General features: G+C 41.4%; 1 protein-coding gene across 2 annotated transcripts; it reads left to right on the plus strand.

Annotated features, from left to right (window-relative positions):
* The first annotated feature begins 6013 nt into the window (after nt 1-6013).
* LOC149395064 (WAT1-related protein At4g30420-like) lies at nt 6014-22045 on the plus strand. 2 transcript variants are annotated; one of them, XM_089616036.1, is made up of 7 exons: nt 6015-6248; nt 6334-6402; nt 6797-6913; nt 19613-19847; nt 20980-21138; nt 21231-21379; nt 21711-22045. In XM_089616036.1, exons 1-7 carry the CDS (start codon nt 6067-6069, stop codon nt 21865-21867), a joined length of 1068 nt encoding a protein of 355 aa, XP_089472162.1. In that variant the 5' UTR covers nt 6015-6066; the 3' UTR covers nt 21868-22045. The 2 variants fall into 2 exon arrangements, with proteins under 2 accessions (XP_089472163.1, XP_089472162.1); XM_089616037.1 differs by lacking the exon at nt 6797-6913 and having other exon boundaries at nt 6014-6248.
* Nucleotides 22046-24354: the final 2309 nt, after the last annotated feature.

The raw sequence follows: 24354 nt of genomic DNA on the forward strand, positions 1-24354 counted from the left end.
AAAGGACGAATGGCGCCTCGGTCGGACCGTCTCACCCGGCGCGACAATACGCATGGTCACACTCCCGGGGGCTTGCCCCCTCGGTTTCAAGAGGCGGCCGGACACGGCCCCTCGCCGGGGAAAGAGTCGCCCTCGGGGACGATGGGGCCGATAGCCGAAGCGCTCGCCGGATAATCTGGCCAAGGACGACTTCGTCTCGCCAAACACCGAGCGTAGACCTGAGAGAGTGCCTAACGGCGCAGAGAAACTCCCGAGGGGAGGATCTCCGCCAAAGGCTCAACTCCCGAAGGGACGCACTCCCCGCCATCACTCTTGGCTGACCTCAGGCCAATGCCGGGGACCAAGCGTCCAACAAGCGTCAACAGGCGACTCCCGTGGTCCCGGCGGTCAGCCCAGCTAACGGGCTCGACATGGTAACGATGATCCAGAGCCTCGAAAACCAGATCATCGAAATTAGGGAGTCGGGGAGACAAAGGCCTTATGGAGGGATCGAGGAGTCATACTCTCCCTTCGCCGCTCAAATCCTCGCGCAGCCTTGCGTGCGGAATTTCAAACTACCGTCCATCCCTCCCTACGACGGACGGACGGACCCAAACTTCCATATCCAACATTACGATACGTGGATGACAATGCAGGGACAGTCGGACGCCACCCTGTGTCAAGCCTTCAGCCTAACCTTTACAGGGTCGGGATTCGAATGGTTTCGGAGTCTAAGACCGGGGAGCATCTCGTCCTTCTAGGCCTTGTGGGAGGCCTTCCTTGCTCGTTTTGCCACTCTCGTGGCACAAAAGAAGTCGAAAACCTACCTCATGTCTATCTGGCAGGGGAGAGACGAGACCTTGAGGATCCCCTACGGCGAGCCTCAACTCGAGAGCGAGCCGTGGCAACAGGTTCGGCAATAGGTTCCACCCTCGGCACCCGCGCACGCGAACGATCCCGAGCCATGGTATATGTTGCAAAGAACGACAATCGATTAGAACATAACGATAAACATGAACGAAAGAGTACTATAATAGCATAAAAGACACGTATGTGGTTAGTACCCCCCGCATCGAGGAGGGGAGCAGAGGAACCCCCCTCCTCAGACTCGGGGCCCTCTGTGACCTCTGCACTAAGGACTGGACGTCGTGGCACATCGTCACCAGGGATGAACCACCCGGTCGTCGCCATTAAGTCCAGGGACTCAAAGAGCGATCCCTGCCGCCTCGAATCCGGGACCGCCCTGATCACCGTTTCAAGCTCAGAGCCCTCGATATCGCCTACAGGTGAGAATTCGGCCGCGGGACCAAACGCGAGAGGCGCCACCCCGAAGGCAGACTCGGACACCCACACCCAAGGAATGCTATGCTTCGAAGTGACCTTAGTGATGATGGTGAGGCGCTTCCGGTGTGCTACTAGGTAGGAGCCCGGTTTCCCGGGCACCCCACGAACAACCATGAGGTCCTGAATGTCGTCTGCAATGACGGCTCTCTTCTTCGCTCGATAGAGCATCATGTGGCATGCCGCGACAACCCAATAGAAAAAAGGGGACATCTGCGAAGCATGTACCCCCAGTCGAACCAGCAAGTCCTGAATCACCGGCTGGAAAGGCAGTCGCACTCTTCCGCGAAGGCTCGCTTCGTGAATCGCAGTGTACCCCTTTTGCAGACGAGTAGAAAGGTCGTCGGGTAGTGGCCTCAGGATCAACACCAACTTCGGGATGCAATAACGCTTCCTCAGACTCATGAAGTTAGCAAGCGAGAGCGAGCTTGGGACGTCGACGCCCGAACAATCGATGTCGCCGCGAATTGCTGACTCTCCGACCGGGAAAGCTAAGGCTCGCGCTTCCTCCCGCGTGGTTAGGGAAAGCATCATGGCCGGCGTGGCGTGGCGGCCCGACGCCTGCCCGAGCGCTCGGCATCGAGAACACTCCTCGAGGAAGATAAGACCCTCTGACGGTCAGTTGATCGAGCCGGTCGGCTCTCCGTGTGCGCGTCCGGTACGCCTAGGTCCACCTCCCCTGCGTCGGGGCCGGCGAGATCGCCCGTGTGCACATCCGGCTCTTGGTCGGCTGAGCTACCCCCTTTGGGCCGGTCCGGACCTTGACCGGCCAGACTCTCCCCCATGCGCGCCTCCGGCCCAAGGCCCCGGCCCAATTCTTGGCCGGCCGGGTCGTTCCCACTCGGGTCCAGCCCGGGCGGGCCGTTACCCTCTTCACGTGCGCCCGGCCCGATGGCCCGGTCCAGCCCTCGGCCGGCTAGGTCCTTCGCGCCTGGGCCCGGCCCAAGCGGCCCCTCATCCTCGTCGCGCACGCGCAGCCTGGCCCACCTCTCGGCCGGCTGGGTCTTCAGCGCGCAGGCCCGGCCCACTCGGGCCTAGGGTTTGCCCGGGGGACAGGCAGGTCGCCGCCCTCAGGCCGGCGCCACTTGGCCGGCCCGCCTCCTGCCCGGCGCCATCCCCTCCATGGGCGGCGTCGCCCGGGGCCGGTGCCTCCTCGCCGGCGTGCGTCTCCTCCGGCACGGCCGTGCCCGGGCCGCTCTCCTCGCTAGCACGGCTAGTAGACAGCCGAATGCCCCCACCCTGTCGGGTGGGGTCCTCCCCGACGCCTGGGTCGGCCCAGGCAGTGTCGCCATCGGCCGGCGGGTCTCCCCCGGCCCCGGCGTTCCCGGCACGAGCGCTCCACCCGGGCGGTCCCCCTCGCAGGCACGACCAATGGCCAGCCAAACAGCCCCACCCGGTCGGGTGGGGGCCTCCTCGACGCTGGGATCCACACAGACCGTGCCGCCCCCAGCCGACGCATCTCCCCCGGCGCCATCCTCGACCGGCGCGCCTCCTCAAGCGCCGACCTCGCCGGGCGCGGCCTCCTCCGGTACGCGCACGCCACCCTGGCCGGTTATGGGCAGCCAAACACCCCCTCCCGCCCGGGAGGGGTCTCCCCCGACACCTGCAGCAGCCCGCGCGGCGCCGCCCAAGGCCAGCGCATCCTCCCCGGCGTCGGGCTCGCCAAAGGCGTCCTCACTAAAGCCGCGCGCGCCACTGGCGTCCTCCTGGTTGACCCAACCCGCTCGCATGACGTCCCCGGCACGGCTCTCGCTCGGCCCGGTCCCGCGATGGTTGGTCCGGCCCTCATCGGCGCCCGGCACGGCCGGGCCGGTGTCCCCCTGGCGGCACGAGTTGTCTCTGACACGCGCAGCCTCTCCCTCGCCGGCCAACCATGCTTCAATCGAGGAAAAGTCATCCCCATTCATCTCTACAACGTTGTTTGTGTTTGACGAATACGGCGCGTTGTAACTGGTTGAAGGAGACGAAAATTGGACCCAAAAACCGTCCTAGTCCACATGTTGATCCCCGAGTAGAGAAAACAAGTCATCTTCAATGGCCCCACACCCCGATAGGTGGTTGGTATGGTCCATGGGCGCGTGCAACGAGACGAAAAAGTGGAAAATAGAACGGCAAAAGAAAAAGTAATAATTAAAAGCGATCGGGACGTACCTTTTGACGGTGGGCTGCTCCGGTGGACCGACGACAACGAGGACCTTGAGTTTACCACGCGAGTTACACTCGATGATAAACTCGGGGGGCTAATGTTACCGGTTCGTCCCGGCCCGGTGAAACGACAACGGTCGCGATAGCGGCTGTCCTTGGAACTCCCCTCGGCGCACGGCCGGCCCTGGGCCGTCACCCGGTCGATGGCCGGCCCAGGGCCGTCACTCGACTATTGGCCGGCCCTGGGAAGTCGCTAGGCAGGCCCTGCGCCGTCACTCGGCCAACGGCCGGGCCTAGGAAGTCACTCGGCCGGCCCTGGGCCGTCACTCGGCCAATGGCCGGCCCAAGGCCGGCATTCGGCCTCTGGCCGGGCTTGGGAAGTCACTCGGCCGGCCCTGGGCTGTCACTCGGCCAATGGCCGGGCCTGGGAAGTCTCTCGGCCGGCCCTGGGCCGTCACTCGGCAAATGGCCGGCCCAAGGCCGGCACTTGGCCATTGGCCGAAGCTGGGCCGTCACTCGGCCAATGGCCGGCCCAGGGCCGGCACTCGGCCGTTCTTGAACCTTCACTCGGCCAAGGGACCTCCAAAACGTCCCTAGGTCGCCTATAAATACGAGGCTCGACCCCTCGAGTCAGGTAATCCGAATTTGAGTACCGAAACGCTGCTGAACTCATAACTCACTCGTTTCTCTCAAGTCCCGGCTCTGTAAACACCTAACCTCTTTTACCCACCTCAATTCTACTAATGTTGAGCGTCGGAGAGGTAAACAGAGGCACGTCCTCTGTTTCCCCTTTATAGTTCACACTATTTTTCCCTCTTTTCAGGTACTAAGACGAGGCAAGCATTATTAATAACAGCTAAGGGACGACTTTGGATACCAAGTCCGACACGCTTGAGCCCGAACGCGATCACTTGGTCCGGCCTTGGGTCGAACCGTTTGGGGCTCCTAAATCGTTGTCCGAAAACGAGCGACAACAGAAGGCGATGAAGATTATTTTCTTATTTCTCATTGAGATGTTTTTTTTTCCATATGATAGTCAAATGAGTTACATATTTTTATATTTTTATCGTTCTTTTCATTAATTACTGTTAATAATTTAAAAAAAAATTAATTATACACGTTCGGGAAAACGATTTTGGGAAAGAAAAAAAAACCTTAGTTTTTATAGTTAATATATATTTCAAAATTTATTGTTTATGATTTCCTTCATATTTCTTTCGTACAGGGTGATTTATTTATAATTTCTTATACGTAAAGTGTTTTTAGACATTAGTTCTACTTGCTACATACTGAAAGTAACGTTTTGATAATTCTTATTCACATTCAGAGAATCTTATCTAGAAAGAACAGATCATCAACGGCTGTAGCCTTCTTCTATTTCAACCTTTTCTTGCGTCGACGCCACGTCAGATATGAAAGAAAATAATTTTTTTCTCATCGTAATCTCAATTCCCAACAAAATATCGTGACCCTGACGCCGCGTATCCTGTCTTACGTGGGTGTTTTTTAACTTTTAAGATAAAACGAACCCATGTTGTTTCACGTGGGGTGGAATCCATCATAGACTCTCCACTGGCCAATCACATTGCTCTATTTTTAATGCTAATCTCTCCACATCAGCACGCCAATATATTTACTACTTCATATTTAGTTATTCCATCTCTCTCCTCCTTTACATAATATTGGATCAAGTTCATTATGGGGGAATATCCGTTTGTGAGTGCAGTTCCGATTCGAAGTAAATATATTTTGTTTCCCTCTGCGTTGCGGTGAAAATACTCTCATATTTACGAAAAACAAATAGAAATGAATATTTGAATATTATCCATAATAGTTTTTAGGATAGGGAAATTTATATGGATATTACCATAACAATACCAAAATCAATAGCAAAGCAAATTTTTGCCGATTTATAGTAGTACATGAATTGTAAAAAGACTGTAATACTCTGAATACAATTGGTCACAAAATTTCTAGATTTCGTAAAAAAATAAGTCACCAATTCTATAATTTTTGTAACAAATCGATCACGAAATTATTAGATTTCGTGACTGATCTGTCACGAATTTGTTGAATTTTACGATCAATCTGTCACGATATAATAAAATCATATAAGTATCTTACTTGTATTCCTTATATAATAAAATCAATCATTATCTTGTAAATCTTTATTTAAATTAAAACTAAATATATATATATATATATAGATTTTTTGTATCATATACTTAGCATGAGCATTACTAAAATATGCGAAGAAATACAGATTAGTTACATGGGATTTGCCATTAGAATTATGGGCGAAATTGATGACAGATCACCACGCTTAATTAGGATTAAAAATTGAAGACATACCTCTTTCAAAAAAAAAAAAAAAAAAAAAAACACAAGAATACGAATACAAAGTTAAAAAATTTAAACACCAAAACTGTAATTAACCAGCACACCACCTTAATTTAAACATGTATTAAATATACAAGTGGGGACTTTTCAACACGTGTATAATACTAGAAGCTTCATGTATGCCATAAAGAGAAATATGGCCTATATTAAAGGATACAAGCCAGTACGAGTTCTCTTGGAGATCAAAAAAGTAGGAAAAATATGATCGGGCTCATGAGGCGTTACAAGCCGGTTATTGTGATGATTGGCTTACAATGCGTCTACACAGGGCTTGCTCTTTTCACTAGAGCTGCTTTGGTTCACGGAATGAGCCCAAGAGTTTTTGTTGTTTATAGGCAAGCTTTTGCCACTCTCATTATGGCTCCTATTTCATATGTCACCAGGTTTTCTCTCTCTCTCTCTCTCTCTCTCTCTCTCTCTCTCTCTCTCTCTCTCTCTCTCTTTTTTCTGAATTCTTTGTTTTGGCAGGAAAAATTCACTCAGGACTAAACTTGGAGCAAGAAGCTTTGCTTTGATATTTGTGACCGCTCTTATTGGGTATGACATATCGCACCTTTATTTAAAGGGTAATTTAGCAAAATAGTCAATTTAAACGTTGAGAATTGCTAAATAGCCAAGGTTTGGTAAATATTAGATAAATAGCCAATTTTATATATTTACAAACGTAAATATTAAGTAAATAGTCACTGTCATATTAAGTCACGTCATCATTTACAGTTATTTACCTAATATTTACCAAACCTTGACTATTTAGCAATATCAAACGTTTAAGTTGGCTATTTTTCTAATTTTTTGTTATTGGTATTGTAAAATTGGCTATAAAATTGAATTTAATTGGAGAAAGATAATTATTCATCGTATTTTTACGATGACAATATTTTGTTTAGTTTTTAACTGTATGTAATGTTTGTCATGAGTTTTTCTCGTGCAGTGTAACGGCAAATCAGAATGCTTATTTTGAGGGTTTGTATTTATCGTCTTCGACGATAACAACTGCGATGACTAATCTTATCCCAGCCGTCACTTTTGTAATGGCCACAACTGTCGGGTACTATTCTAATTAATTATAAAATTCTATTATACAATTTTCTCGCCTTATTATACGATTTATTTTTTTATCAAATAGTGTTTTATCTCCAACTCAAAACTCTCTTTATGACACTAAAAAAATACATATTTCTTATTTATCTATTATTTTAATAAGTTTAACAACTTTTTATCTCACATTTTCGCCCATGTATAGTACTTAGTTTGTATTTTTTATTTCCACTCACATTTTTTTATATCTTATCTATTTTACATGAATTTTAAATAATTTTGTACAATCTTAAATAAATATGAACTCTCAAAAACTAAAAAAAATTTAGATAAACACACATAACATATAACAATAACGTTTTAGTTAATTACTCATCACATATAACATTTAAAAATTAGGTACACAAGTAATGAAATAACAACTAAAACACATTGCATATAAAAAAAAATATTTATGTCATGTTATTTATTTTAAAGCTTGTTTGTAATCGAGATCTATATTTTATTTTGTGCTATTAGTGTATATCATATTAAAATTAATTTTTATATGACAAATTCTAATTAGAGTGATATAAATATTTTTTAGGGTATGATACTTTTTTTTATAAAATAATATAATCATAGAAGAAGTGTATAAATTATAATAATATTGAGGTTGTTTTGATATTAATGAAAATAAATTAATATTATTATAATCCTCTTATTATAGAGTTTGTGAATAGTAGAATTTCAAATACATAGTTCAGCTATTTGCAAACTCTACAATAGAGTTGGAAATATAGTGGTTGGGAGATGTCCTTGAAATGTCCAATTGCAATACGTTGATAGATTTTATTTTACACAAATATATATATATATATATATATATATATATATATATATATATATATATATATATTGATCCTGATGAAATCTTTTAGATATAAACTTTTTGAGTTAATATCAACTTTGATTTTTTCTGAGAATGTTTGAAATTTCATTGGTTGTGATATAACTATGTTATATTAAATCGTCGGAACTACAAATTTTCCGTTACTTTAACCGAAGTTTCAAAAATTCATATAGTTAAAATTTGGTGGCTATTAGTTAAAAAAAAACTATAAAATTCAGAAGAAACTATTAAAAAAATTTCAAATTATGTTCAACTTTCGTGCTTTTTAGGTTATATTTGACAAAGTAAAATAGTTTAATTGGTGAGAACCTCCTCTGCACCAATTTTGAAGTTTTTTATTTAATTCACAACTGGAGAACTATTAAAAAACCTATAGTTGATTTGAATAAGTGCCTTAAGACAATTTCTAAAGAGCATATATATATATATATATATATATATATATATATATATATGTATATATATATATATATATATATATTTTGAATCTTTGACTCTTGTCTTGCTCTTTCTTTATCTGGAAGACGATCTCAAATAAACAAGTATGAAAGTTATAATTGTAAATTACGCTCGAATCTATGGAAGATTTGGTTTATACAATCCTCTAAGTCTCAACTCTAGGAATAATTTTTTTCGCTATCTTATTTCGCGAACCGCCTAAAGTTCCAACTAAAAACATAAAATAGTTTTTCTATATATATATATATATATTACTCATATAATTTGCACAGTCCGAGTTGTAGCTCGGATGCACCGAGAACTGAAGGAATCCAATACCAAACCCGAGTCAAATAGGCTCGATGGTTCATGAAAGTTAAAGAATGATCTGTTCATATGGCAAGAACAAATCCTATCGAGCAGAACTTCCAAGAGTAGAGAAGCTGATAGGTCAAAGACTAGTCAAAACAAAAAAAAACACGTGTAAATAAAAAATAAAAAAAAGGAAAACGCATACCTCAATGGTCATATGCCGAGCAAACGATGAATAACCACCCATTACGAATGTCTTGTGAATGGTTATTCAATAACTGTCGAGAATGTGTAGCTGATCACCTCATGTACTCGACCCAAAACTTCTATAAATAGAGAAAAAGCTTGCTGAAGAAGGGACGACACATTTTTTCAGGCACACGCAAGCACTCTCCACAAACTTCACCTATCGTTCAACACCCTCGTTTACTTCCTCTCTTTTACTAGATTCATATGTATTTAGAGACAATCTTGCCTAGCCATTCAGAGTTCTCGGAAAAACCAAGTGCTCTTCGTTAGATAATTGTTGTGCTAATTTTGTTTGTCAATAGTTTGACGCTAAAAGGAGGGAGTAACGTTGAAGATCGATGACAAGTTCATCAACACTGACAAGAGAGAACACCACCACTGGAGTCGATCCACATATCAAACACCACAACCATACCTTGTACTCACTTCGGAGGAGCTCGCTGAATACGTGTCTCGTCCTAGCTTGGCCGAACATTTCAAAGAGATGCAAGAGTGTCTTTTGGCCTTGGAAGCTAGCAATAAAGACTTGGAGGAGAAGCTGCGAGCGAATAAGATGATTTTGTGAAGCGCAGTGGTGATCCCCAATGAAGAACCCTCACACCGACTAGGCAAAGAACCTACAGAGCATGAGCCAAAGATTAAGAAATCCAGGAAGCATGTCAAAGTTCAGTATGAGAGGGAAGAAAATGACTCAGGTTCAGAAGGCTGCCAAGCCAGCCAGAAAAATATTCATGATCGTTACCAACCTTCAACTGAAAGGAGTAGGTCTCAGACCATGAAAGGTCTCAAGGAAAACTTGAAAGAAATTGGAGACAGCGCAAGTACCAACGAGACCGACTTCAAAAGATTAAAGCGTCGTATTGAGGAAGTAGCGCTGGGTCAGAAAGATCCGACCCTAAAATCGGAGAGTTGTCTCTCTGTTCATGGCTCGAGTGTTAGAACATCATTTTCCCTGAGCGGTTCAGAATGCCTAGCATCTTGACCTCAATGGAAAAACTGATCCGGGCGACCACCTTCATAATTTCACCTCGTAGATGCTACTACAAGGAGCTGGACCCAAAGTAATGTGCCGAGCTTTCTCTATCACTCTTTCAAGCTCAGCCAAAAGGTGGTACCGAAAACTCAGGCCAAAAGGCATGAAAATTAATGGAACAACTCATCGGATCTAACTCTAGAAAGACTCCCATAAAAGGCATCTGGCGATCAAGCAGGTCCATGATGAGTCACTAAAAGACTACATAAATCGATACTCAGAGCAAGTGCTCCAAGTAGACGATTTCAACGAAGATTTCAAGCTCTTCGACATCACCTCAGGGATCCACAGAATCAGAATTCTGGTGGTCCCTCCAAAAAACCAGCTCTCGAGACTACAATGATTTTCTAAGGAAAGCTCAGAAGTACATCAATGCTAAGGAAGCGGTTGGCAGCACGCAAAAGGAGAGGCAGTCCGAGCCCATGCCAAGCCTTTCGCCAGGAAGTTTGACAAATATCAAACCCTAAATGCTCCTATAGAGGAAATATTCAGTTTTACCCAGAACAAAGAAGAATTTCCGAGGCCCAACAAGATCAAGAAGGATATTTCTAAAAGGGATAAAACCAAATAATGTGCCTTCTATCACGATGTTGGTCACAAGACCTCAGAGTGTTTCAACCTAAAAGAAGCCATCAAAACACATATCCGGAGAGGATCACTGAAGAAGGACCTAGCAGAACTAGAAGAGCACGTTGAGTAAAAGTGCAAAGCGCATAGAGAAATATCCCTAATTGTGGGAGGACCACACATTGGAGGAAATACAAGAAGTGCTCAGAAGAGCTATGTGAGGGAAGCACAAGTGGAACACCGCCATGTTTCATTTTCGATTGAACAAGGACCGAGCAAGGTAGCAAAGCTAAGCTCAAAACAAATTACCATCACCGCTAAAGATGCACGATGGGTAATGTTCCCGCACAACGATCCCTTGGTAATCACAGCCGTCATTCGAACTCAAACAGTTCACCGAATCTTGGTAATGTCGACATTCTCTATGGAGAAACATTCAATAGGATGGGGCTTAAGAAAGAGTCCATATCCCTATCCCCAGAAAAGCCTCTATGGCTTCAGAAGAGACTCGATTGAGCCTGAATGAACAATCTTGATCCCGATCACCGTCGGAGACCATCCGAGGAGCAAGACCACTAACACAAGTGGGTGGTGGTTCCTGAAAAGTCATCGTTCAATGCTATAATCGGGAGGACAATCTTGCAAGAGCTCGGAACGATTACCTCGCTCTAATATTTGAAGATGAAGTTCCCCACTAACCAGGGAGTTAGAGAAGTTCAAGGCAGGAAAGCCATCACAAGAAGTTGCTACGCTGACTACCTTAAAGATAGTCAGGAAAAACATGGCCATAAGGTGATGACGATCAGCACCGACCTCAACCCACCTCTATCAAGCCAAGGAATAATCAGGCCAAGAGATGAAGTGGAGAAAGTCTCCCTAAGATCCGAGCATCTAGAAAAGAAGCTCAGGGTTAGAAAATATCTAGAATCATGTATTAAAAATGAGCTTATTAATTTTCTGTCAAAATTTTTGGATATATTCGCATGGTCTCAGGCCGACATGATAAGGATAGATCTAGAGCTAACTTGTCATAGGCTAAACATCGATTCGAAAGAAAAAAAAATCAGTAGAAAAAAAGAGCATTAAATATTGAAAGATATACTGCCCTAAAAGAGGAAGTAGATAAGCTAATCTCGATTAGATCGATACGTGAAACTAAATATCTGAGCTAGATATCCAACCCTGTTCTGGTAAAAAAAAACTAACGAGAAGTGGCAAACTTGCATGGATTTAACTAATCTGAACGAAGTATGTCGAAAAGATAGCTTTCCAACGCCTAGTATTGATCAGTTGGTTGACACACAGCAAGACATGAGCGTTTAAGCTTCATGGATATGTTGTACTCAGGATATAATCAAATCCCTATGTATGGTCCACACCAAGATCACATTGTGTATATAAAAGACCGAGGACTATACTGTTATTCAGTAATGCCTTTCAGATTAAAAAACCTTGGTCCGACATACCAACGATTAGCTAATATGATGTTCCAGACTTTCTCAGAGTTACAATGGAGGCTTACGTCGATGAGTTACTGATTAAAAGCTGAAGAAAAAACGATCATCCCACATATTTAGAAAGATCTTTTGAAATACTGCGTCAATTTCAAATGAAACTTAATCCTTTGAAATGTGCTTTCGGAATCTCTGCAGGGAAATTCTTGGGTTTCATCGCCCATGAAAAGAGCTCAAAGTGAATCCTGAGAAGATAACGACCCTCCACGACATGAAGCCAACTCAAAGCATAAAAGAAGTCCAAACCAAAAAGGATACATAGCGGCACCGACCCTCCACGACTGAATTGATCGAAGCACTTGCTTCTTCAACACCCTAATGGGATCAATTGATTTCGAGTGGACCGAGCAGTGCAACAAATATTTCAAAGCTCTGAAAGAACACCTCAACTGGCCTCTGACCTTGAGAATGGTGCAGGATGGAGAACCGTTGGACATCTATGTTGCTGTGTTGGAACATGCAGTAAGTCCAGCAGTCATTAAAAATGAAGGCAAACACCAATTGCCAGTATACTACACTTCCAGGCGCCTCAACGATGCCGAGGGAAGATATCCAAAGTTGAAAAAGTTAGCCTTTTCCCTCATAATAGCTGCTTGGAAGCTAAGCATTATTTTCTGGCACATTCAATCACCGTGCTCACCAACTTCCCAGTGCGGCAAGTCCTATAGAAGACGGATGTATCCGAAAGGCTGATGAAGTAGTCTATCGAGTTGACCTGGTATGATATTATGTTCAAGCCCTGACATGCCATAAAACGCCAAGCAGCCGAGGGCTTCATTGCTGAATTCACTTATCAGCATGTGGGATATCCGAACGGGGAATTACATGATGACAAAGCAATAAACGATCGAGGACATGAGTTGGAATCGTTTTCTCTAGACCAGATAATCATATAAGGTAACAATCGCTTTAAAATGCACTTTTCAAGCATCTAATAATGAGTCAGAATACAAAGCCATGATACTTGGTCTCGAGATTGCTAAAGACATAGAAATAAAAAAAGTTAAAAGTTTCTCTGACTCACAACTAATCGTGAATCATATAAAAAATGATTTCTAGGCTAAAGGCGAAAAGATGTCGCTATACGCGAAGAAAGCTCAAAAACTGACTCAAAAGTTCAAGTCTTGTGAAATTTCCCAAATTCCCTGATCTATGGTTGAAGAAGCCGACGCGTTGGCCAAACCCGCCATTCAAGGGCCTGCCTCGGAGTCAACCTTGGTCATTATGTTGCATCACCCAAGTATTCAGGAAGGCTGTGAAGTTTTCCTGATAGATGAAAAAGATTCATGGAAAACTCCAATCATCAGATACTTGAAGAACAACATCCTCCCGAAAAATAAAAATGAAGCTCGAAACCTCAAATTTTGAGCAGCTCGATACGTCCTCGAAGGCACCTCGCTTTACAAATGAGGATTCACGAGCCCAATTCTTCGATGCTTGGATAAAGATGAGTCAGAATATGTGCTCCAAGAAATCCACGAAGGAAGTTGTGGAGCTCACATCGGAGGCAAAGCACTAGCCCAATAGACTATGTGCCAAGGTTTCATTGGCAGATCCTGAAGGACGACCAAGAATGGTCCGTAAATGCGTAAAATATCAAAAATTCTCCAATATCCCAAGGATCCCACCAGTAAATCTCATCACCCTGACAACAAGGGTTGTTGCAAGGACGACAATGTAGCAATAGATTACTTCTCAAAATGGGTCGAGTCAAACTCTTAAATAAAATCATTACTTAAAATATTGAAATGGTTTTTTGGAAAAATATAATTATAATGTTCGAAATACAAACGAAAATAGTATCTGACCATGGAACCTAATTCGATTGCGATTCTTTTCGATTATTTCGTAATCAGTATGGAATTAACAAAACATTTTCTACCCTAGCTCGACTGCAATCTAATTGGTTAGTGGAGGCAATCAACAAAACCATCAAACATGGTTTAAGTACGAAGTTGGACGACCACAAAGTGTTATGGTCGTATCGAGCCACAAGACACTCCGCAATTGGCGAAACACCTTTCTCCCTCGTCTACAGTTCCGACGTTGTCATCTCAATGGACATCTTAGTACCGACAAAGCGGTAGTAAATTATTCAACAGAGGTAAATATTCAAAGCCTGAAAACTAATCTCAACTTACTTGAAGAAAAGCAAGAAAAAGCACAATTGAGAAATCTAGCTAACCAACAAAGGGTTGCTCGACACTTTAACAGAAAAGTCTGACCCTGAAGATTCACCATTGGTGAAAAAGTTCTCCGAAAAGACTTTCTTCACACCAAGGTCCTACATGATGGAGTACTCGGTGCTAACTGGGAAGGGCCTTAGGTCATCAAAGAAGACTTCGAAAACAGGCGTACCGACTACAATCTTTAACGGGGAAATGGAAAAAAAAAAATCCATGAAAAACCGAGCATCTCATCTGATTGTATGCTTAATCATGTTTTTTTTACATTTCAATGTGGCTTGGTCGCAATATAATTTTTGTAATTCTCAAATTGTTGTGGTCGTAGCTTTTATGTAATTATCGAACCCTCATTTCCTTGACTTAATTTCCTTATGTTTCAATAAAAAAACACCAGGGGAAAGGGAAGAGGATACACCACAGAACTACCTCACTTCTGTATATTTTTAAAGAAAAAGACTAAATATATAATTTGTATCAAAATTTTTGGCAAAGGAAGAGGTATACACCTCGGAACTACACCATTTCTTTATATTTTTAAAGAAAAATAATTAGAAAACTTTCCATCAACATTTTTGGCTAGTTTAGAAGTTGTCTTGAATAAGTTAACATTAGAAGACATATTTAACAGAAAATACCGAATAAAGCTCAAATCCGCATATATAATGATTAAGATCCGACCACGGACCAATTGTATAAAACCCAAATGGGTTACCGAAATATATAATATTACAAATTAAAAAGACCCAAGCATGAGCCTATTGTTCAAATCTCTTTCAGGTTAAACATAAAAAAATAAAATATAAAAACTTTCGCTTGCAAACTCTTCACTCCGCCACCTCGATCTCTTTCTCTTGGAGCTCCTAGGCACATTCAGACTCCTCAGACAAAGGAGCCTGGCAACCTCGTCTATACCGCCGAGTATAGATCATCCCACATGTTTGCGTACTCCTCCGAGGATTTGTACTCTTCAACAAGAGAAAGGCTGGCGGCCTAGTTCGAAGCGGACCTTCCTGACCTTAGTCTGAGCTGTGTTCCGCTCCCGAATATAGCGCTTTTTGAGACTTTAACGAGTTAAGCTCAGAGCCTACGGTTTTGACCAGGCTAACAAGCCCCACCAAACCTTAAACAAAATTATAATAGTGAAAGGGATCAAAGAAGAAAAAAATGGTAATGCAATGCTTAACAAGACATTACTCACCGATGTCGTAAACTCAGCAACCGCGATTAAATGGTCGAGAGGTCCTTGAGATTGGAGATGAACGACAATTTGTGACAAAATGTGATTTCACAGAAACTCGACCATGGAGACCAAACAGTCTCTCTCCTCCAAAGGTCACGAGGTGACCTTATTCCCGTGAGGGGACTTGGATTGCTCCTTTTTCTTTGAAGGAGTCCAGGTCAAAGCTTAAGCATGAGCTTTGGGTCCCCGATAGGGACTTCGGGTCCGAGGGAAGCACGATAGGAACGCTCCTTTTTTTCATGTCTGTACAAAGGAAGGTAAGACTCAATTAAAAGATTAGAACGATTTCAAACGATAAATGAAATTGAATAAGTATATTAAAACGTACTGGAGTAGGGGAAGTAGTAGAAGTCGCCTAGAAAATTTGGGTCCGACAACACGTGAGTTGAACGCTCATGTTTCGACAACTCGATGATCTTTGAAAAGTCTCAGACACTAAATTCCAAGTACTGAGGAAGAAGACATGCCAAAGAAAAGTCGAGTAAAAAAAGAAAGCTTCGATAAAAAAGCAAAAGGTGAAAATAAACTAACAATAGGGTTCCAAGTCACACTGAGCTTGGCCTAGAGAGCAGGAACTGGAAACTTTGGGAAGTCGTAAGCCCTTCAACCCAGAAAATTAATCTTTCCATTTCTTTTGGTTGGACGGAAAATACTCCACAAGTTTAATAGTGTCGGGTGTGTCGAAGCATAGCACCAACCGTACTGGTCGGGACTGGTCTTGAAACTATAAAAAAGATCAAGGTCCTCCAACTGTGGGGACTCCTCATAAAATTGGGCCCAAAGTGCGGTCATCCCAACAAAAATATGGTAAACATTTGGAACTAGCTGAGTCGGACCAGATCCGAGCCGATTGAGAAGCTGTACGATCAAAGGATGAACAGACAACCCTCCAATATTCTTTAAAATGGCCTTGTTAAAAGCCACTTTCCCAAGAGGCAGTGAGCAAGCTCGTTGATGATCACTCGGAATGGACAATATAATGTCCTCCAAAATTTTGAACTCTCGATGGATGTTATCCTGATACCAAACGAAAACTCGAAATGTCCAGTGAGTAGCCGTCATTGGCCCTCTGTCCGCTCGAAGTAAGTCTCCACAGAACTCTCTGGAGGAATGTCCACGCCAAAAATATGACCACTAGTCTCAGCATGGCCCGAGGTAAGGCATGCATTTGCACCCGAGTCCTTTAAGAAGGAGCAGAAGAGGATGACATCGTTTCGCTTCCTGCGCGTAACTCATTCACCCGAGCTAAAGCTTTAGCCTTGGAGACGTTGGACTCCGAAGACATTTCCTCCCTACACATTAACGGGGAATGATCAAATATCCGATCCTCAATCTCTGCCTCCTTGGATTCAGAAAGCCCTAGAAGTCGGTAATACACTTCCGATAAAGTGATCACGAAGATTGGTTGGTCCCAACAAATTTCAAGCACATGATACCAGTCCGTATCGCGGAAAAAGAACACATCCATTCCCAAAGGAAGGATGACGTCCTCTACATCAGGTTTCGTCCACTTAACCAAGCGAGGAATAAATCTAAGGTCCAGACGAGACAACCCACTCATTTTCCTAAAGAATTCAAATAAAAAACTAAAACCCTAAGAATAAAAAAAGGGTCCGAGCTCTGAAAAAGCTACTAACAAATGAATCTGAAGATGAATCGAAACAAAACTGACATGGACCAATCCAGAGCGATTAAGAAAACTTACTAAAATAAAATCCTGGTTGAAAATATTGGAAAAACTTGTCTAAATCTCCTTAAACACATACGAGAAGTCAATGAGACGAAAATGGCGCTAAGGACACAACTGAGTAAGAAAATTAAATACAAAATAAAAAAAAACATATATATAGTCGAGATCAAAGGATCCGATTAAGCGTGTCGAAGAAGATTCAAAATTGGACGTTGGAGGCGAATAGTTGCACCGATTCAAAACAAACGAAGGTTGAAACAACGTTCCACCGGGTAACGTGAATCGGAGATAGTCCGAGCAAAACCACCTCAGAGTATCCTGCTAAAAGAATAGGTAAAAAAAATGTTTGAGATATAATTGAATTGAAGATCATCCTAAATAGTTCCTTACCATTTTTACCAAAATTCCAAGAAATTGGAATGCTGTTGTTACTCATATAATATGCATAGTCCGAGCTATAGCTCGGATGCACCGAGAACCGAAGGAATCTAGGACCGAACTTGAGTCAAATAGCCCGAGGGTTCAAGAAAGTCAAGGCACGACTCTATTCATAAGATAAGAACGAACCCTACCGAGCATAACTTCAGAGAGAAGATAAGCTGATATGTCAAAGACTAGTCAAAACAAAACAAACACGTGTAAATAAATCAAAATTAAAGCAAAACGCACACTTCAACGGTTATATGCCAAGCAGACGAGAAATAACCACCCATTAGGCATGTCCTAGCAACGATTACTCAATAACCCATAAAGAACGTAGGATTTATCACCCCACGTACTCGACCCAAAATCTCTATAAATAGAGAATGAGCTCGCTGAAGACTGGACGAAACACACAAGCACATGCCATAAACTTTTAGCACCGTCATTTACTTCCTCTCTTTTACTAGATTATATGTATTTAGAGATAATCTTGCCTAAACACTCGAACTTTTCAGGGCAGCTTCTCAAAATCAAGTACTCTTCGTGAGACGATTGTTGTACTAATTTTGTCTGTAATATACATTTGTTCATCTTTTGGACCTCAGAAAAAGTAGTGGATAAAAATTCAAAGGAAAATAATAGGAAGGATTATATTAATTAAATAAATGTATATCAAATAAGTATTTGAAACTAATTGATTAGAAAAAATCGCCACTTTATCTTTTCGACAAATTAGTTATGTTATTCAAATTGTTTTAGGCAGAGTCCATCAAAATATTAACCCATGTGCATACGTAATTCACTACTACAAACTAAGGCATCAGACACGAAATGTTTCAGACGCGACTAATCACGTCTATTTAGACGCAACTTTTAGTGTTACAGACACGACCATTGTCGTGTCTGATGTCGCGTCTATTAGGTAAATAGACGCGACTTTGGGAGCTTTAGACACGACTTTTGTCGTGTCTAAAGCTCCATATTGTCCTAGTGATTTGCCATTTTGAAAAAAACATTATTGACAGAGTTAAAAATTTGTTGACATTTGGACCTAGCACATTTTGTGAATTTGAGTTATTTCATTAATTTAAACAAATATTTTTTATCGTACAAATTTATTAATTTTAATTGGTTCTCAGAGAAAACAATGTTTACATAATGAGTTTTGGGCTTTGATTACGAAATAAATAAGGTTTGGGAGAAGCTGTGATGTTAAAATGTATTGACTAAAAGCATTAGGAAATATTAAAGCCAATGGTTAAAGTTGTATGTGACATGAAAATTCGGAGTCGGCCATAACCAAGGTTCAAAGTACCGCGATATATCATTTTTTGAAGAGTCTCTTGTAAAATATCATCTACGATCGTTATCGTTTTATAAATATCATTAAAATATCGATGATATATCGACAAAATATCGATATCGTTTAGTAGTTAAAAAATACAAAATATCGACAAATATCGATAAAATATTGTCCAAATTTAAAACAATTCATTATTTGCTATTTTATTTTATTTTTTCTTTATTTTTTATTTATTATTTCTTATTCTTTATATATTTTACTTAGTATTATCAATATTTCATTATTTATATTTTATAATATATATATATATATATATATATATATATATGACAATACCTATTTATATGTATATATTTATATTTAAAATAAAAAATCAAACTTTTGAATATATATATATATATATATATATATATATATATATATATATTCTTATGTATTTTTTAATTATATTTTGTTATAGGATTTTTGTCAGTATATTGATCGGTAATCGATATATCATCGGTCGGTAGCATCGGTAGTCGCTATTACAATTGTTATTGGATATCCATCAATATATCTTTTGATAGTCGATATATCAGTAAAATCAAAATTTTGATATCGGTATTTTAGTCTTGGTCATAACTTTTTCATTTCTTTCAAACGTCTTTAACTATGAGATGGACCATGAAAAAAAAATGCAGACATTTAACTTGAAAGTTAAGAATTCATTTATTCAATTCTCTTTATCTCTATTATGTGACTCTTACATTATAACATGTATGACTAAATAAAATTTGCAGCCAATAATGTTAACTATTTGACTACTTTCAATATCGATTATAAACAAGACTAAATAGTATATACGAACATATATATGGTGTAGATTTGAGAAAGTTGAAGCTAGAAGCTGGAGAAGCGTTGCAAAGATATTGGGAACTTTGGTGTGTGTTAGTGGAGCAGTTTGCATGGCATTAATCAAAGGCCCAACGGTATTAAACAAACAGTTTTCACCCCCAAAATCACTGCTTTCAGGCTTTGGAGATGGTGAGAATTTGCAGCTGGGTTGCCTTGTATTGTTCCTCTCTTGTTGTTGCTGGTCCTTTTGGATGATCATGCAGGTTAAGAATCTAACACTCTTATATTTTGCCTTAGATTGTACAACTAAGTCCTGATTTTTTTTAAGAGGTACATTAAGAAAATAGATAATTTAAACATTTCACATTGCTAAATAATCAGCGTTTAATAAATCTTAAGTAAATAGTCACTTTCAGACGTAAATTTTGAAAATTGTTATTTTAATATACCAAACGTTGGCTATTTACTTAAGATTTTTATCTAGAAGCAACTATTTATTTAAGATTTACCAAACGTTAGCTATTTAATAATGTCAAACATTTAAGTTTACTATTTTCCTCTTATTTTTTTGTTTTTTAATTCTCTCTTTTAACTATGACTAACAGTAAGTTTAGAACCCGAAAAATAGAATAGAAAGGAAACCAAAACTGTCTTGTTTTGTGCTGTTAAAATAGAGTAAAAATTTAAAGAGAAAAAAAATGGTCCATTACGAAAATAGTCAACTTGAACGTTTGACATTGTTAAATAGTCAACGTTTGATAAATCTTAGATAAATAGTAATTTCTAGACCTTAATCTTAGGTAAATAGTCACTTTCATATACCAAATGTTGGCTATTTACTTAAGATTTACGTCTGAAAGTGGCTATCTACCTAATATTTATCAAACATTGACAATTTAGCAATGTCAAACATTTAAATTGACTATTTTCCTAATTTTCTAAAGAAAAAAAGAAATAAAATCAGAATGAAAAATGTCTAATATTCGAATGGATTCCACTTCCATGTAAATTGGGTGGAAAATTGAATTCATCTAAGTTTGTACGTGTTGAGATTTTAGTAAATATATATAGTTCTGATTTCTTATTTTTTTTATTTATTGTGTAATATTTTTATTTTCGCTCGCATATTTTTTTGGTTTCAAATGGGCTTAAAGGTGCAACGGTTGAAATATTATAATTGAATTTTTTTGATAATTTTTAACTTAATAAAAATTAACCCTGGTCAGTTTAATGAAAAAAATTATTTAGTAACCCCCATAAAGATAAATCACAAGATAGAACTCTCCATTTTCTATCAAATGGGTACATTAAAGTAAGGTTTGAATTCAATAAACTAAAGTATCTTCATATTTGTACTTACTGATGAAATTATCCATTTTACTTCCTTGATATCAGGTTCCAATTTCAGCAAGTTGTCCAGACCATTTATATTCAACTTTATGGATGTGTTTCTTGACAACAATTCAATCCGTAATATTTGCGTTGCTAGTCGAGAATGACCTTAAAGTATGGCGTCTGAATTCGGTTTTAGAAATCGGCAGTTGTTTATATGCAGTATGTATAATTAACCAACACTTTTTCTTCTTCCTTATAATATTTCCCTATTTTACATGTCCTTAAGTGATCGTTTTTGGGGTGTTCAACAGGGAGTTGGAACTGCAGTGAGCTTCTTCGGCCAAGCTTGGTGCATATCGGAAAGAGGTCCACTATTTGTGGCGATGTTCAATCCTCTATGTACGGTCATCACAACTATCATCGCTTCATTGTTTCTACATGAGAAGTTGTATATTGGAAGGTACTTTGACCTCTGTATTTCATTTGGCACATATGATTCCTATTTCTATTAAAATTTATATGCAAATGAGCCATTGGCAAGGGAAAAACAAAACTTTTATAAAATTAAAAATGCTTCGATATATGGTAATTAGACGAGATTAAATCATAGTAAGCACACTCCGTATACTTATTTTTATAATGATTTAGCTGCATATGAATCATAGGAAAACACAAATAAAAACACAAAATGAAGATTTGGGAATTATTACTCCAATCAAAATTGTTATTGATCATATAAATATGATTTAAACTCTAAGGGCGTTTGCTTTTATTATTTATGTTTCTATCAGCTTGGTTGGTGCTTTTGCTGTGATAGTGGGTCTTTATGCCGTGCTTTGGGGTAAGGCAAAAGACTATGAAGATACGACCAAGAAGAAGATCTCAACGGAACAGAAGACTACATTGAATTGTGAAACTGATTTGGAAGAGTCACTTCTTGGAAACTGATCGAGTTTAATATAACATCTCTATTACATAAACATTAGTGTCATCAAATCTTCTCAAATATAACGCTGCAATATGTGTTTCGGCATTTCCTTATTGAAAGTATCATATAGATACAGAGATCAACGTAGAAGATGATTTAATTTTTATTAACAGATCTGTAGACTATTTAACTAACTAACGTCATTGATTGGTATTTGTAACAAACCTTATTACATCGTCCAATCGCATCACTCAAAGACCAACTAAACACCAATACTAATACACTCACAATCATTTCAACTACCAAAGCTTATTTCCCGAAATATCGACAACACTCTCGATGATTCAAAACTCAGCCTCTGTCGAACTACGGCAATACAACAATATGAGCTTTAAACACGAAGGAAACACGTGTAACAAAGATCAAAAGAAGGAAAAATAGATTTTTTTGTGTTTCATTCATCTCAGCGTTTGAAATGCTCCAGACCAGTATTTGTACTTGGCCAGTTATACAAGAGATAGTCACATAGACTATTGACAAACACTTTCCCTAATATTAGTAATACACATAAGCTAAAATAGCCACTCTAACATGTTCTCCAATTCATCTTGGTCTTCTTTTGGACCATGGACGTGACAAAACGGGTCAAGAATACCTCCTTGAGGCTTTGGAACGAGTGGATGCTCTCGGGCCTTAAGTTGTTGAACCATTTGAAACCAAGTCCACTGAGTGTTAGATAAAATACTTGCCCCATGGTCGCAGCATTTTGCCTTTGCATGAGCATCCATGTCTCGTATTGTCGCACTTGGTAAGCGAGGTCTCCTTTCCCATTGTAGGGAGCCAAGTCCAACAGCTTGAAATTTTATCCATATTCATGGGCGAGCACTGATGCGGAAAATGGCGATGATGCCATTTTCGGGGCCTTGTAGGTGCCAGTTCGTCCCAACCCTTCTTCTCTTAGCTCATGCATCTTGTGTTGAAGACTCTGAATCATGGTTGCCACGTCCAAGATGTTGGCCTGAACCGTGGGCTGCCAAAGGGGAGTCATTTTCCTCTTCTCGTTAGACGCATGGTCCACGAGATTTATCGCGGGGCATTGCCATTTGTAAGAGCTCCAGGCGAGTTTCCCCGTGAGCTAAGCCTTTCTCTAAGGTCTCCTCCTCTAGTTATGCGCTTGCCGTTCAGGTGCTCCCTTAGATCACTGCTCTTGGTGCGAGGTTGGTTGGTGTTCCTTGAGCGGGCTCTTTGTTGGGAGTCGCGGCTATTAACTCCATAATCCCTTGGCCCCATCCTGTCGAGGGCCAAGGGTCGGGAGCGTCTTCCTGTTGACCCAGAAGGCCCTTGCCTTGTCGCTCTCCTAGGGTTTTCGTGGTGATAGGGCTAGCAGCCTTTTGCACGATATTTGCCTATCCGTCTTTCTCCATGTGCTCGGGGTCGGTCTCAGAGTAAGATTCTCGTACTAGGATTCTCCAACGTAGCAGGGATCGAGTTCGTAATGGGTTTCTTTGTTACCCGTCTCCACGGCTTCTCCGGGGCTTTGTACAGTGTAACCGAGAAGGTTAGCGATAAGTGCTCTATCCACTCCGGGCTTGTTGACGAGGCCGGTGAGAAGACGGTCCACCTCATCCACAATAGCCTCATGGTTGTCGAGCAAGTCCAGGCTCGAGGCTGGCTCGTGTTTTCTTGCGGGAGGACGCTTGTGTCCCTTTGCTCTCGTGAGTGGAGGTTGTACCTTGAGTTTATTGCTCAAGGGTTTCGATTAATGACGGCAGCTCCAATGCTTCGGTTGTAAGCCGCTTCGGAAACTCTTGGCGGGATGCCGATTAACATGTTTGTGAGTTGACTGAGATTACAAGAGATGATGGTTTGGGAATCTCGTGATTGTTACTCGAGATCCCCTTCTTCTAGGGCCAAACTGTTAATGCTCGAAAATGCATCAACACTAAAGAACCAAAGTCGTTCGATCCAGGGCCGGAGCCTGTGACCGCACCAAGGTTCAAAATGGTACGATAATCTCCAATCCAAGCTCTACGTTGGGGAATTGTCGATTAGTTTGTGAGGTTGCTCAAACCTATGAGTTAAATCCTAGCTCCAAGCTATGATGATGCTCCAGCTGTGAGGACGCTCCAGCTATGCTTGCGTATCCCTGAAAGACAAATAAAACACTTGAGCTATTAGGGCGCGGAGGCGATGCCTCTGGCGCGCTCTCCAACTGTCAACATTGCTGTGAAGGGCCAGCCATGTATGGAAGGGCCAGCCAGGGGAGGGAAAGCCATGCTAGGAGGCTGGCCAAGCAATGATCAGCCCGCCATTTCAGAAGGCCGGCCAAACGGAAGCATGCCTGCATTGTCTGGAGGCCGGCCAGGTGGTGGGGGCCGATCATGTCGAAAGACCGGCCGATGGCGTTAAGAAGATGGCCAAGGGGTGCTAAGGGCCCTTGTGTCTATGGATCGGTCACCGGGTCAAGAGACTAGTAGGCGTGACCGGGTTGGACACGTTGCCTAGCC

This window comes from Urtica dioica, chromosome 5, assembly GCF_054948205.1.
Source record: "Urtica dioica subsp. dioica isolate 48M chromosome 5, U.dioica_male_clone48M_v1_H2, whole genome shotgun sequence".
Classification (NCBI taxonomy): Eukaryota; Viridiplantae; Streptophyta; class Magnoliopsida; order Rosales; family Urticaceae; genus Urtica; species Urtica dioica.

What these genes read in the sequence shown, in the direction of transcription:
- LOC149395064 (XM_089616036.1), top strand. Translation starts at nt 6,067, where the DNA reads ATGATCGGGCTCATGAGGCGTTACAAGCCGGTTATTGTGATGATTGGC. An exon ending in CCTATTTCATATGTCACCAG is followed by an intron (nt 6,249 to 6,333) that starts GTTTTCTCTCTC and finishes TTGTTTTGGCAG; the next exon opens with GAAAAATTCACTCAGGACTA. An exon ending in TTTGTGACCGCTCTTATTGG is followed by an intron (nt 6,403 to 6,796) that starts GTATGACATATC and finishes TTTCTCGTGCAG; the next exon opens with TGTAACGGCAAATCAGAATG.